We start from the raw sequence: 15008 nt of genomic DNA, 5'->3' as shown, positions 1-15008 counted from the left end.
TTATAACGACCTAATTTACAATGCTTGCTGCCTCGTACTATACAATGCTTGCTGCCTCGTACTATACAATGCTTGTTGCCTCGTACTATGTATAGAGTAGATAACAATGAGGAGTCAAAAACCAACCCAAGCAACAATCGATTTGGATTTCGATTTGTAAAGACATACTTCGTAATAATTTAACACTGACTCATTTGAAATAGACTCAACCCAATCTTACTAAATCCGACCCAGTCACGCGAATTAACACCTTATTTATAATGGAAGCCCATTCGACACTAGACAAGTATAGAGTACTTGAAAAATATAAAATTAAAAAGAACCTCGTATATTTTTCATCATTGAAGTCTAGTCAAACAAAACTCACAAAACAAAGCCCTTTCTGCATTTCCATGTCGATTGCTGGCGTCCAGGGTCAACTTTTGGAAGTTACAGGTCAATACTCATTTTTAATTAACACAATAACCCTTCAAAATTTTCCGCTTTTTCTAATTTTAATATTACGGTATTTATGTTTCTTTATAATCAAATCAAAATATAATACTTTAATCAAATCAAAGTATTAGTTAGGATGGTTTATTCGTCAAAATTTTGGTCAATTGATATATTTTTCTTGCATTTTTATTGTTTGCAGTTGTTGGATGTAACAAATTGAAAGATACAGAATGGATTTCAAGACAGGATCCTTATGTTTGTCTTGAATATGCTAGCAATAAGTTTCGAACTCGCACTTGCACAGGTTAATTCCTCTCTTTTTGTATAATTTATGATCTGGGTTTTTAATTTTGGTTGAATTTGATTAATGGGTTGTTTAATTAATCTTGAAATTTATCAAAAAATTTGATGTGGGTTTATTTCTTTTTACTGTATAGATGGAGGGAAAAACCCAGTTTTTCAGGAGAAGTTTGTATTTACACTAATTGAGGGTCTTAGAGAGATCGATGTTGTTGTTTGGAATAGCAATACTCTCACTTTTGATGATTATATAGGCAGTGGAAAGTAAGTTGCTTGAATTTCACATAAAATTTCGAGTTTTTTTTCAGAGTTTTTGGGATGAGATTATGGGTATATTGAGCATTTTAAGTGAAACCCTTTACTTGTTTTAGAGTTCAACTTCATGATGTTCTTTCCCGTGGATATGATGATAGAGCCTGGCCTATTCAGACTAAAACTGGCCGGTATGTCTCTATGATCACACTCTCAAATATCGATCTTGTTTCGCAATCGTGCTGATTTTAGTCTTTTGTTGAATTGTTGATGCTATTATTCTTACTATTGAAGTGTGTTGGTTAATGCCAATTCTATTTAATTGTTTAGTCTTTATAGTAAACAGTCTTTTGTTGAATTGTTGATGCTATTATTCTTACTATTGAAGTGTGTTGGTTAATGCCATTTCTATTTAATTGTTTAGTCTTTATAGTAAACAATATACTTCCTCCGTTTCTATTTAGTTGACGCGTTTGATTTAGGCACATATATTAAGGAGAGAAGAGAGAGAATGAAAAAGCAAGTGGGGTAGCTTGTAAATGCAAGGTAAAAAATTTAAACCAAAAGGAAACGTGTCAACTAAAAAAAAACTTCCTAAAAAAAAATACGTGTCAACTAAAAAGAAACGGAGGTAGTAGTTACTTGCTCGAGGAGCACGATCATAGGGTGAAGCTTTTGCTGCTAATGAGAAGTGTTAAAGAGCAGTGGTTTTTGTTGATCATAAACAGCCTTAAGTTGGTAAAGTCTGCGTACATCTAGAACTTATCTAACCTTGCCTTAGCAGAATAATTACTGGATTCTTGTTGCTGTTGTCGGAAGAATTTAAGTTTAGCACTAGGTAATGAACTACATATAAGAATTTGTGGCTGATGTGGAAAGAAGAACAAGTGATTTGAGGTCTATATTGCTTGTGTTTAGAGCTGTCAAAAGTGACCCGATCTGAAATACCGACTCAAACCCGATATTAACCAACCCATCTGAACCCGAAAAAATGGTGACCCAAACCCGACCTGACCCAACCTGAAACCAACCCTAGACCCGAGTTGAGCAGAGTATGTGAGACTCGAACCCGAACATGAACTCACCTAAAGATGACCCGACCCGAATGTAACCCGTAAATTATTGACCTGAATCGAACCCGACTTGAACCAAAATTGACCCAAACCCGTTTTAACCCGTCAAAACCCGAATTTAACCCGACTTGTTACTAACCTGACCTGAATTCAACCCGACCCGTTCCTAACTCAACCCGAATTTAACCCAACCTATTACAAACCCGACCCTAAATCAACCTGACTTGTTATTGACACGACCCGAATTTTTTTAAACCTATGACTAACCCGACCCAAAAATTCAACTCGATCTGTTACTAACCCGACTCAAAATCAACACGACTTGTTATTGACCCAACCTAAATTCAACCCAAATTGTTTCTGACCCGATTTCAAATCACCTTAAATGCAATTTAGACCACCTTATTACGGTTGATCAAAGCATTTTGTCTAGAGAGACCAAGTCGGTCCAGGCTAGCAAAAGAAAGGAGCATCATCCTCAGATTTAAGAGTTAAATATAGTATATATTTGTTGTATGGTCAAAGAAGATAATTATCTTCCTAAATTATAAACTATAGTTCCCTAGTATATTGCCATATATATTAAGTCAAAGGAAATACTTAGCTTGATAAAAATGATAATTATCTATTTATAGTTAGTTGAACCCAAATATGACCTGACTTGGAAATGACCCAGCCTGATTGTAACCTACAAATTATTGACTTGAACATAACCCGACTTGACTTCGAGAATGACCTGACTTGGAAATGACCCAACTTGATTATAACTCGCAAATTATTGACTTGAACCGAACCCGGCTTGAACTCGAGAATGACCCGACTTGAAAATGACCTGACATGATTATAACCCGCAAATTATTGACTTGAATCGAACCCGACTCAAACCAGAGAATGACCCAACCTAATTCAAACCCGCAAATTATTGACTTGAACCGAACCCAACTCAAACCCGAGAATTACTCTAACCCGTTTTAACCTATGAAAACCCGAATTAAGTCCGACCTATTGTTCACCCGACCCGATTGTAACCCGACCTGTTATTAACCCGACCTAAACATGACTCAAACCCGATAAGAAATATCACCCGACGTGACCCTATTCAAGCATGACCCAACCCAAACCCGACCCGCATAGGTTATGAAATTAATCCGAATTGAATCAACCCGAGTTTACCCGACCAACTCTTACCAACCCGTTTACTAGAATTGACAGCTCACCCAAAACCTCCAAAATTTCTCAAAAAGCGTGGATATTAGCTTTCAATTCTGGAATTTTTTTATTTTTTTTCTCCCGGAAATATAAATTGCCGAAATGTTTACCATGGTCCCTAATACCCTCCAAGAGTCCAATTAGGTGGGTGGAATTATCCAATTTGCCTTTAAACGGCCAATTTACCGGTTTAGAATATGCGCCGATTTCATTAACTCAAGCATACCACAAACATTTATGACAACATATAATGATCATATATGGTTCCAAACGACATTATATAACCCCGAGATGTATTCCTTAAAATCTAATTTCTCTTCGACACCAGCCCCGAAACTTCTAAATTTCTCAAAAAGCATGTATATTAGCCTTCAATTTTAGAAATTTTTTTTACTTTTTTTCACCTGGAAATAAAATTTCCCGAAATGTTTACCATGTTCCCTAATACCCTTTGGAAGACCAATTGGGTAGGTGGAACCTTCCTATTTGCCTTTAAACGGTCAATTTATCGGTTTACAACTTGCAACAATTTAATTAACTCAAGCCTACCACAAACATTTATGACAACTTATAATGATCATACATGGTTCCAAACGGCATTATATGACCCCGAGATATATCCCCTAAAATCTAAAGGTTTTTCGACACCGGGTCTCGAAACATCCCAAATTTTTCAAAAAGCGTGGATTTCAATTTCGGAATTTTTTTACTTTTTTCACCCGGAAAAAAAAATTTGCCGAAATGTTTACCCTGGTCTTTAATACCCTACTAGAGTCTAATTGGGTTGGTCGAACCATCCAATTTGCCTTTAAACAACTAATTTACCGGTTTACAACTTGCACCAATTTCATTAACTCAATCTTACCACGAACATTTATAACAATAAATAATAATCATATATGGTTCCAAACAGCATTATATGACCCCAAGATATATCCCCTAGAATTTCAAGACTTTTCGACACCGGCCCTGAAACCTCCAAAATTTCTCAAAATGTGTGGATATTAGCCTTCAATTTTGGAAATTTTTTACTATTTTCCACTCGGAAAAAAAATTTGCAGAAATGTTTACCATAGTCCCTAATAACCTCTGGGAGTCCAATTAGGTGGGTGGAACCATCCAATTTGCCTTAAAATGACCAATTTACCGTTTTACAACTTACACCAATTTCATTAATTCAAGCCTACCACGAACATTTATGACAACAAATAATGATCATATATGGTTCCAAACGAAATTGTATGACCCCGAGATATATTTCTAATAATTTCAAGACTTTTCGACACCGGTCCTCGAAAATTCCAAAAATTCTCAAAAAATCGTGGATAATAGCCTTCAATTTTTGACTTTTTTCGCACGGAAATAAAATTTGCTGAAATGTTTATCATGGTCTCTAATGACCTCCGGGAGTCCAATTGGGTGGGTGGAACCATCCAAATTGCCTTTAAACAACTAATTTACCAGTTTACAATTTCCACCGATTTCATTACCCAAGCTTACCACGAACATTTATAACAACAAATAATGATCATATATGGTTCCAAACGGCATTATATGACCCCGAGATATATCCCCTAGAATTTCAAAACTTTTCGACACCGGACCCTTAAATCTCCAAAATTTATCAAAAAGTGTGGATATTAGCCTTCAATTTTGGAATTTTTTTTTACTTTTTTTCAGCCAAAAAAAAAATTTTGTCGAAATGTTTACCATGGTCCCTAATACCCATCGGGAGTCCAATTGGATGGGTGGAACCATCCAATTTGCCTTTAAACAACTAATTTACCAGTTTAAAACTTATACCAATTTCATTAATTCAAGCCTACCACGAACATTTAAGACTACAAATAATGATCATATATGGTTCCAAACGACATTGTATGACCCCAAGATATATTTCCTATAATTTCAAGGCTTTTCGACACCGGGCCCCGAAGATTCCAAAAATTCTCAAAAAGCGTGGATAATAGCCTTCAATTTTTGAATTTTTTAACTTTTTTTCGAACAGAAATTAAAATTGCCGAAATGCTTACCATGGTCTCTAATACCCTCCGGGAGTCCAATTGGGTGGTTGGAACCATCCAAATTGCATTTAAACAACTAATTTACCGGTTTACAACTTCTACCAATTTCATTAACTCAAGCTTACCACGAACATTTATAACAACAAATAATGATCATATATGGTTCCAAACGGCATTATATGACCCTGAGATATATCCCCTACAATTTCAAATTTTTTCAACTCCGGGCCCTTAAACCTCCAAAATTTCTCCAAAAGTGTGGATATTAGTCTTCAATTTTAGAATTTTTTACTTTTTTTCGCCCGGGAAAAAAAATTGCCGAAATGTTTACCATGGTCCCTAATACCCTCCGGGATTCCAATTGGGTGGGTGTTACCATCCAATTTGCCTTTAAACGACCCATTTACCGGTTTACAACTTTCGCCGATTTCATTAACCCAAGCTTACCACAAACATTTATGACAACATATAATGATCATATATGGATCCAAACGGCATTATATGACCTCGAGATGTATTCTCTAAAATCTAAAGACTTTTCGACACCGTGCCCCAAAACCTCCAAAAATTTCTCAAAATACGTGGATATTAGCCTTCAATTTTGGAATATTTTTTACTTTTCTTCGTTCTGAAATAAAAATTGCCAAAATGTTTACCATGGTGCCTAATACCCTCTTGGAGTCCAATTGGGTGGATGGAACTATCCTATTTGTCTTCAAACGACCAATTTACCGGTTTACAACTTGCACTGATTAAATTAACTCAAGCCTACTACGAACATTTATGACAACATATAATGATCATATATGGTTTCAAACGACATTATATGACCCTGAGATGTATCCACTTAAATCTCAAAACTTTTTTACATCGAGCCTCGAAACATCCCAAATTTCTCAAAAAGTGTGGATTTCAATTTTGGCATTTTTTGACTTTTTTTTTCGCCCGGCAAAACAAATTGCCAAAATGTTTACCATGATCCTTAATACTTTCTTTGAGACCAATTGGGTGGGTGGAACCAACCAATTTTCCTTTAAACGGCCAATTTATCGGTTTACAACTTGCACTGATGTCATTAACTCAAGTCTACCACGAACATTTAAGACGACATATAATGATCATTTATGGTTCCAAACGGCATTACATGACCCTGAGATATAGCCCCTAAAATCTCATTTCTTTTCGACACTAGCCCTGAAACCTTCGAAATCTCAAAAAGCATGTATATTAGTCTTCAATTTTGGAATTTTTATACTTTTTTTAGCCCGGAAATAAAAATTGCCGAAATGCTTACCATGTTCCCTAATACACTCTGGAAGACCAATTGGGTGGGTGGAACCATCCTATTTGCCTTTAAACGGCAAATTTATCGATTTATAACTTGCGCTGATTTCATTAACTCAAGTTTACCACAAACATTTATGAGAACATATAATGATCATATATTGTTCCAAACGGCATTATATAACCCCGAGATGTATCCCCTAAAATCTGAAGCCTTTTCGACACCGGGCCTAAAACCTCCAAAATTTCTCAAAAAATGTGGATATTAGCTTTCAATTTTGGAATTTTTTTACTTTTTTTTTCTCGAAATAAAAATTGTCGAAATGTTTACCATGGTTCCTAATACCTTATGGGAGTCCAATTGGTTGGGTGGAACCATCCAATTTGCCTTTAAATAGCCAATTTACCAATTTACAACTTGCACCGATTTAATTAATTCAAGCCTACCACGAACATGTAAGACAACACATAATGATCATATATGGTTCCAAACGACATTATATGATTCCGAGATTTATCCCCTAAAATCTCAAGCCTTTTCGATCCCGGGCCCAGAAACCTCCAAAATTTCTCAAAAACCGTGGATATTAGCTTTCAAGTTTGGAATTTTTTTGACTGTTTTTCGCCCGGAAACAAAAATTGCCGAAATGTTTACCATGGTCCCTAATACCCTTCGAGAGTCCAATTGGGTGGATGGAACCATCCAAGTTGCCTTTAAACGACCAATTTACCGGTTTACGACTTGCATCGATTTCATTAACTCAAGCCTACCACGAACATTTATAACAACATATAATGATCATTTATGGTTTCAAATGGTTCTAGATGAATTAACTAGACCAATTCAAGATGAGGTTCCATGGTGTATGCTGTTCGCAGATGATATCGTTTTGGTGGATGAGACTAAGGATGGGGTTAATGTCAAGTTGGAGCAATGGAGGCAAAGGTTGGAATCTAGAGGGTTTAAGCTAAGTCGGAGTAAGACTGAATATTTGGTATGTCGTTTTGGCACTCAGAGGGGGACAAGCAATGAAGTGGTGAGTTTGGATGGAAAGGATTTGACCATGAGTGAATGTTTTAAGTACCTAGGGTCGATCATCCAGAAGAATGGTGACATTGATCAAGACGTGACCCACAGGATTAAGTCAGGGTGGCTTAAATGGAGAGCGGCCACGGGAGTGTTATGCGACCGCAGCATTCCCTTAAAGTTGAAGGGAAAATTCTACAGGACTGTCATAAGACCAGTGTTGCTCTATGGTACAGAATGTTGGGCTTCTAAGAAAGAGCATATTAAAAAGATGGAGGTTACGGAAATGCGCATGTTAAGGTGGATGTGTGGAAACGCTTTAAGAGATAGAATCAGAAATGAGGTTATTCGCAAGAAAGTAGGTGTGGCGGGCATTGTAGATAAATTAAGGGAAAATCGTCTGCGTTGGTTTGGACATGTAAGACGGAGACCCGAGGGTGCACCGGTGCGAAGAGTGGAAGAGTGGGACCATGGAGGGATTAAACGAGGAAGAGGGAGACCAAAGATGACTTGGTTGGAAGGAGTGAGGAAGGATATGAAGTGCATGGATTTACGTGAGGATGAAGTTTTGGATCGTAAGGGATGGAGGAGAAAGATTTATGTTGATGACTACACGGAATAATCAAATTTGGTTCATGTTAGCCGACCCCACTTTTGGGATTAAGGCTTTGATTGATTGATTGATTGATATGGTTTCAAATGGCATTATATGATCCCGATATGTATTCCCTAAAATCTTATTTCTTTTCGACACCGGTTCCGAAACCATTGAAATTTTTTAAAAAGCATGGATTTTGGAATTTTTGGACCTTTTTTTGCACGTAAACAAAAATTGACGAAATGTTTACCATGGCCCCTAATACCCCCCCCCCCCCGGAGTCCAATTAGGTGGGTGGAACGATCCAATTTACCTTTAAACGCCAATTTGCCAAATTAAAACTTACACTGATTTCATTAACATAAGCCTACCACGAACATTTATGACAATAAATAATGATCATGTATGGTTCCAAACGATATTATATGACCCCGAGATGTATTCCCTAGAATTTCAATACTTTTAGACACCGTACCCAATGTAAAAAATTTCTCAAAATGCGTGGGTAAAGCCTTCAATTTTGGAAAATTTTGACTTTTTCCGCCCGCAAATATAAATTGCCAAAATTTTTACGAAGGTCCCTAATATCCTCAGGGAGTCCAATTGGGTGGGTGTATCCATCCAATTTCGCTTTAACTGGCCAATTTACCGGTTTACAACTTGCATCGATTTTATCAAATCAAGCCTACCACGAACATTTATGACAACATATAATGTTCATAAATGGTTCCAAACGGTATTTTATGACCCCGAGATGTATCTAAAATTTCAAGGCTTTTCGACACCAGGACTCGAAACCTTTAAAATTTCTCAAAAAACATGGATCTTAGCCTTCAATTTTGGAATTTTTTAACTTTTTTTTCGCTCGAAAATAAAGATTGCCGAAATGTTTACCATGACCCCTAATACCCCCCCGGAGTCCAATTGGGTGGGTGGAACCATCCAATTTACCATTAAACGGCCAATTTAATTACCGTTTTACAACTTGCTCGGATTTCATCAACTCAAGCCTACCACTAACATATTGACAACATATAATGATTATATATGGTTTCAAACGGCATTATATGACCCCGAGATGTATCCCTTAAAATATTAATACTTTTCTACACCGGGCCCCTAAACCTCTTAACCATGGTCCCTAATACCCTCCCGGAGTACAATTGGGTGGGTGGAACCATCCAATTTGCCTTTAAACGACCAATTTACCGACTTACAACTTGCATTGATTTCATTAATGTAAGCCTACAACGAACATTTATGACAACAAATAATGATCATATAGTTTCAAACGGCATTATATGACCCCAAGATGTATCCCATAGAATTTCAAGATTTTTCGACACCGGATCCCCGAAACCTCCAAAATTTCTCAAAAAACGTGGATATTAGCCTTCAATTTTGTAATTTTTTAACTTTATTTCGCCCGCAAATAAAAATTGCCGAAATGTTTGCTATGATCCCTAATACCCTCCAGGAGTCTAATTAGGGGTGTGGAACCATTCAATTTGCTTTTAAACGGCCAATTTACCGATTTACAACTTGCACCGATTTACCGATTTACAACGGTCAATTTAATTAACTTGCACCGAACCCGCATGAACCGAAATTGACCCAAACTCGTTTTAACCCGTTAAAACCCAAATTTAACCCGACTTATTTACTAACCTGACCTGAATTCAACCTGGCCCGTTTCTAACCCGACCCAGATTTAACCCAACCTGTTACAAATCCGACCCAAAATCAACCCGTCTTGTTATTTACCTGACCCAAATTCAACCCGACTTGTTGTTGACCCGACCCGAATTTTACCATACTTATTACTTACCCAACCCAAAAATTTAATCCGATCTATTACTAACATGATTCGAAATTAACACGACTTGTTATTGACCTGACCTTAATTCAACCCAAATTGTTCCTGACCCGATTTCAAATCACTTTAACTGCAATTTAGACCACCTTATTATTGTTGATCAAAGCATTTTGTCTTGGGAGACCAAGTCGGTCCACGCTAGCAAAAGAAAGGAGCATCATCCTCAAATTTAAGAGTTAAATATAGTATATCTTTTTTGTATGGTCAAAGGAGATAATTATCTTCCTAAATTATAGACTATAGTTCCCTAGTATATTGCCATATATATTATAGTGAAAGGAAATAATTAGCTTGTTAGAAATGATTATTATCTATTTATGTTAGTTGAACCCGAATATGACCCGACCGGATTGTAACCTGCAAATTATTGATTTGAACATAACCCGACTTGAACCCGAGAATGACCCGACTTGAAAATGACCCGATCTGATTATAATCCGCACATTATTAACTTGAATTGATCCCGACTCAAACCCGAGAATGACCCGACCTGATTCTAACCTGCAAATTATTGACTTGAACCGAACCCGACTCGAACCCGAGAATTACCCTAACCCGTTTTAACCCGTGAAAACCCAAATTAAACCCGACCTATTGTTCACCCAACCCGAATGTAACCTCACCTGTTATTAACCCGACCTAAACCCGACCCAAACCCGATAAGAAGTATGACCCGACGTGACCCGACTGAAGCATGACCCAACTCAAACCCGACCCGTATAAGTTATGGAATTAAACTGAATTGACCCGATCCAAGTTGACCCGACTCTCTCTTACCCGACCCGTTTACCCGAATTGACAACTGTACTTGTGTTGTTTGAAGGAAGAAATCATTGAAGTCTTCTTGTTTATTATCTATGATTATTGATCAATATTTTAGCATCTATGTTGTGCTGAAGTTATGATTACGTAGAGAATTCAATGGTTGATGATAAATTATGAATTATAAGGTCCAAGGGTTCCTTGTCAGACCATGGGCAGATTTGAGGTTTGGTTTGGAAGGTATATATGAAATCGCTGATAAACATGGAAAGAATTTTCCATCTGCCTTGATGCTTGTTTAGAGGATGTGGGTTGGAGTCAGAGTCATTTAAAAGAAGCAGATGGATGATCAGCACTCAGTAGGCAATTTTACCATGGCAAGTGACACTTTGTGGAAAACGAAGGTTAAAAATGTCAAAGTAAAGCACCTTAGAAATAGCAATAATTTGAATTAGTACTGGTAATAAGAAGTATGCTTGCTTGAGCTATTGTGTATATGTCCAATAAACTTCCCCTTTACCTGGCTTTTTCCATGAAATTACTGCATCATTTGTGGCAACTTTGATGAAATTATGGTGTTTTATTACAGTTGTCTTATAATTTTGGTTTAATTCTAATTCATATTTTTTATAGATACTTAAAAAAATACTTGGGAGAGACTTATTATTGGAGTGATCTTTATCAACATGTCATGGATCGGTTGGTTGTCAAGTTTGGTTGTTTTTGTACAGCTGATTGCGATTTTTGTGAAGGTTTATTAATTGCTTTGTGTGTTTACAGGAGTGCCATTTGTAGCTTTCCTGGCAACTTTGGGATTTTTAGTTAGGAATTAGGATAGGGTGTGATTCATATGATAATGTGGATTCAGATTGTATTGCCTAAACAATTATGAGCTATGTTACTCGGACTCGGGTACCCATGTCCGACACGGGTATGTGTCCAAGTATCTGACTCGGCTATTTTGTGAAAAAATTCTATGATTTTGAACTAAAATGAAGTGTCCAAGTGCCATACCCATGTCCGAGTGTCGAGGGTCCGACACTAGTACTTGAGGTAAACCGAAGAGTCCGAGTAACATAGATTATGAGCTGTGATGCTTGTGAATATAATTGAGGTCATTGTTTTATGGCCTGAGTTTTCCTCTAAGCTTCATTGATAGATAAAAAAACCAGAAACTTTAGTCTAGGTGTATCTCTGAAGGCTCGAAAACTCAATAATCCTTTGTCCCTCTTGAGTTATATAATGATTGTTCTGTATTATGCCCTTGTTCACAAACATGATACTCACATTGCCTAGGAAGTAGGAAGTTATCTTTTTTGCTGCAATGTTAGCTCCCCACATCCTCAATCATATAAACTACAGATGGCTTTTGAACTTCGATTATATATATCATTAATGAGAGCGTCAATTCTGTGCTATTTCATTGTTTCACTGTGAAATCTTTTGAGTGGAACTGTTTGAGTGTGGGAGTTTACATGTTAAGACATTTATTTAAATTTTATGGAGAATGATACGGCATAATGCTAGTTTACAGAATCTTCAAATTTCCAGCCCACTGTTTGTGCAATTCACAATGACTACTTTGCTTCTTGTTCCATTCTTAATGTTCCATTTTACTTAACTAGTTAACTGTTATATTGTATTGCAGACATGCTGGAGAAGTCAAATTGATTATGCATTTTGCCAAAACCAATGTAAGCTCATATTCAGCCTGAATTCCATGAATCTCTATCAGTATCTTTCCCCTGTATTATCAGGCTATCATGACCTAAACAGATAATCTTGCTATATTGCAGAAGCCATATGCAAGCAGTGCTCCTTCAGCTCCACCTTATGGTGCATCACCTCAAACTCAAGTATCTATGTACTCGGCTCCTCCAGCGGCTTCAATGTCTTATATAAGTACAACCTCAGCCTACCCACCCCCTCCAAATGCCTATCCTCCTCCACCAACAGCTTACCCTGCATATCCGTCTACTTCACCTTATCCGTATCCTCCTAATCCATCAGCATACCCATCCTATCCATATCCGCCACTCCCAGATCATTCAGCATATCCTCCGTCTGCATACCCACCACCTCCTTCAGCATATCCTCCTCCATCATATCCTCCACCTCATCAAGCTCCACCTTATCCTCATTCAGGTTTTTTTCATCTTCTTTGTACATTCCACCCTTTTTAAAAAAAAAAATTGGTATTTCACTGTTGTTCATTTTATTTTTTTATATTCTTGATATAGGGCATCACCCTGGGATGTACCCTCCACCACCATACTGAAGAGACGGTAGTGTTTGATGACAAGACACGCCAATCTGCTTCGGTAACCTCTTTTTTATGTGTAAACCGTTTAAATCAATGTACTATAGCTGTTAAGGCTGTTTTGCTATTGAATTCAATGGCAAAAGTATTCTTTACGACTGTTCATATTGTGGTATGGGCTGGTATAAGTTTACATTAATGTATTTGATGATTAGAACATTGCTTTCATTTTAGCTATGAAAACATCTAATTACTTGTTGTGGTGTAGTGGCTATTTCACCTATTTGTCTCACATAGGTTATGCTTATAATGAATATAGGCTCTCGTTAGATGTCACTGCAGAAACTGGAATTTTGTTTATTAAGTAGGTCTCTAGTTGATGCCCCAACCCCAAAAGTTTCCTTATAAGAAAGATTAGAAACTGTACCAGGAACCAATGAATACACGAGGAAAAAGTTTTGTTGTAGCTTCAAGATAAGAGCTTCCCCTATTTCACCTTCTAATCGATTTGAACACAGCTGAATCTAGAACCTTGTTCTAAAAGTTTTTGACTTGAAATCGGAGCTCTTTTGAGGCAGTGAATAGCTCTTGGAATTGTGTGATGATCTATAATGGCATATTGCCTTATTGAGTATGACAATGGACATGTTCTACACTCTACAATGAGTGTTAGGAAATTGGAGCTAATTCCAACAGGCTTTTTTTGGAGGCTTTAGCTCATTCCAGGATACCTTCCCTTGCCCATGAGGAACCAAATGAGATCTAGAGCTTATATCGCTGTGGTTTGGAGTGGCGACTAATTTCTGTTGACACAAGGGGCAACAGTTGTTTAACACTGCCACGGCTGAAAGGGGGTTGTTGGCGCGATAATGTTGGATGCTCTGGATGAAATTTCTTGCCTTAAGGGAGTGACTTGGGTCCATAATGGTGACTCTAGACCTTACATCTACCAGACATGAGAACTGTAATCTATAACTCCTGCATGCAAGGCCTTGATTAGACTCAGATTGGTATTTAGCTTTTTATGATTTTGCTATGGCCAATAAGCAATAGCCCGTTTCATAAAAAAAAGGCCCTAGATAGCTCCAAAGAATTGTCTACAAAAAGGCTATTATAAATGGCATAAAACCTAAAATAGTCTGAAGTATTGTATTAGAATTTACATGTGAGTTAATATAGGTTGATGGATAAACTGGTAGATTTCGTTTTCCGGTTGATTGTGGCTTAGGTGAGGTTGGAAACGACCAGGCATGATAGGAAAGAGGAGGCGATTTGCAATGGCTAAGTCGAGGTAGACATGATCATGAGTTTACTTAGTTGTTATTGTCTGTTGACCCTTCATGCACACAGATCAAACATGAAGTCAACTCGTAAAATTGAGAGATTAAGGGAAGTCTAAACCTTTCAGAGAATACACAAGTTTGAGTCCTTGTTTAACTGTGATAAGCAATTGTCGTCGATTTTGATCTTGATTTAGGTTAGTACCTTGTAGCATTGCCATACCAATTCAGATCCAGGCCTTTCACTTATCACTTTTATCAGCCAGCAAAATGAGTATATCAAGTGCCTATAAACTGCCTGGAAAAAGGAATTGGTTCCACTTGGACTGTAACTTTCATCAATTCATCTATCCGACCATTCTCTTTAATAAGAATGATTATGTCATGAAATGGTCCTAAGAAAGCCAAAGGGCTACTGAATCTACCATTTTGACCAACTACTCTACATAAAACACTCTCCTATAATACTCCTTCTGTGTCTAAATAATGAAGGCTACACTTGAAAGAAATATCATCTTTAAGAAGTGAGTTTGAATTCCTTTATCATTCATGTATCATTAAGGGTAATGTTGAAGGAAAAAAAAAACAATAAATCTGGAAAGAAGCTTATTGTTGCTCGATTTGATTT

The 15008-nt window shown here is 37.1% G+C and overlaps 1 protein-coding gene across 1 annotated transcript; it reads left to right on the top strand.

Annotated features, from left to right (window-relative positions):
- The first annotated feature begins 304 nt into the window (after nt 1-304).
- LOC145560317 (uncharacterized) lies at nt 305-13367 on the top strand. The gene is made up of 7 exons (XM_081621573.1): nt 305-435; nt 635-739; nt 873-999; nt 1107-1178; nt 12489-12534; nt 12637-12985; nt 13081-13367. The coding sequence occupies exons 1-7, from the start codon at nt 393-395 to the stop codon at nt 13116-13118; spliced, it is 780 nt and encodes a 259-aa protein (XP_081477699.1). The 5' UTR covers nt 305-392; the 3' UTR covers nt 13119-13367.
- Nucleotides 13368-15008: the final 1641 nt, after the last annotated feature.

Source organism: Chenopodium album, chromosome 9 (genome assembly GCF_948465745.1).
Source record: "Chenopodium album chromosome 9, dcCheAlbu1.1, whole genome shotgun sequence".
NCBI classification, from domain to species: domain Eukaryota; kingdom Viridiplantae; phylum Streptophyta; class Magnoliopsida; order Caryophyllales; family Amaranthaceae; genus Chenopodium; species Chenopodium album.
The sequence above is the reverse complement of the archived record's forward strand: the minus strand, read 5'-3'. Positions and strand labels throughout refer to the sequence as shown.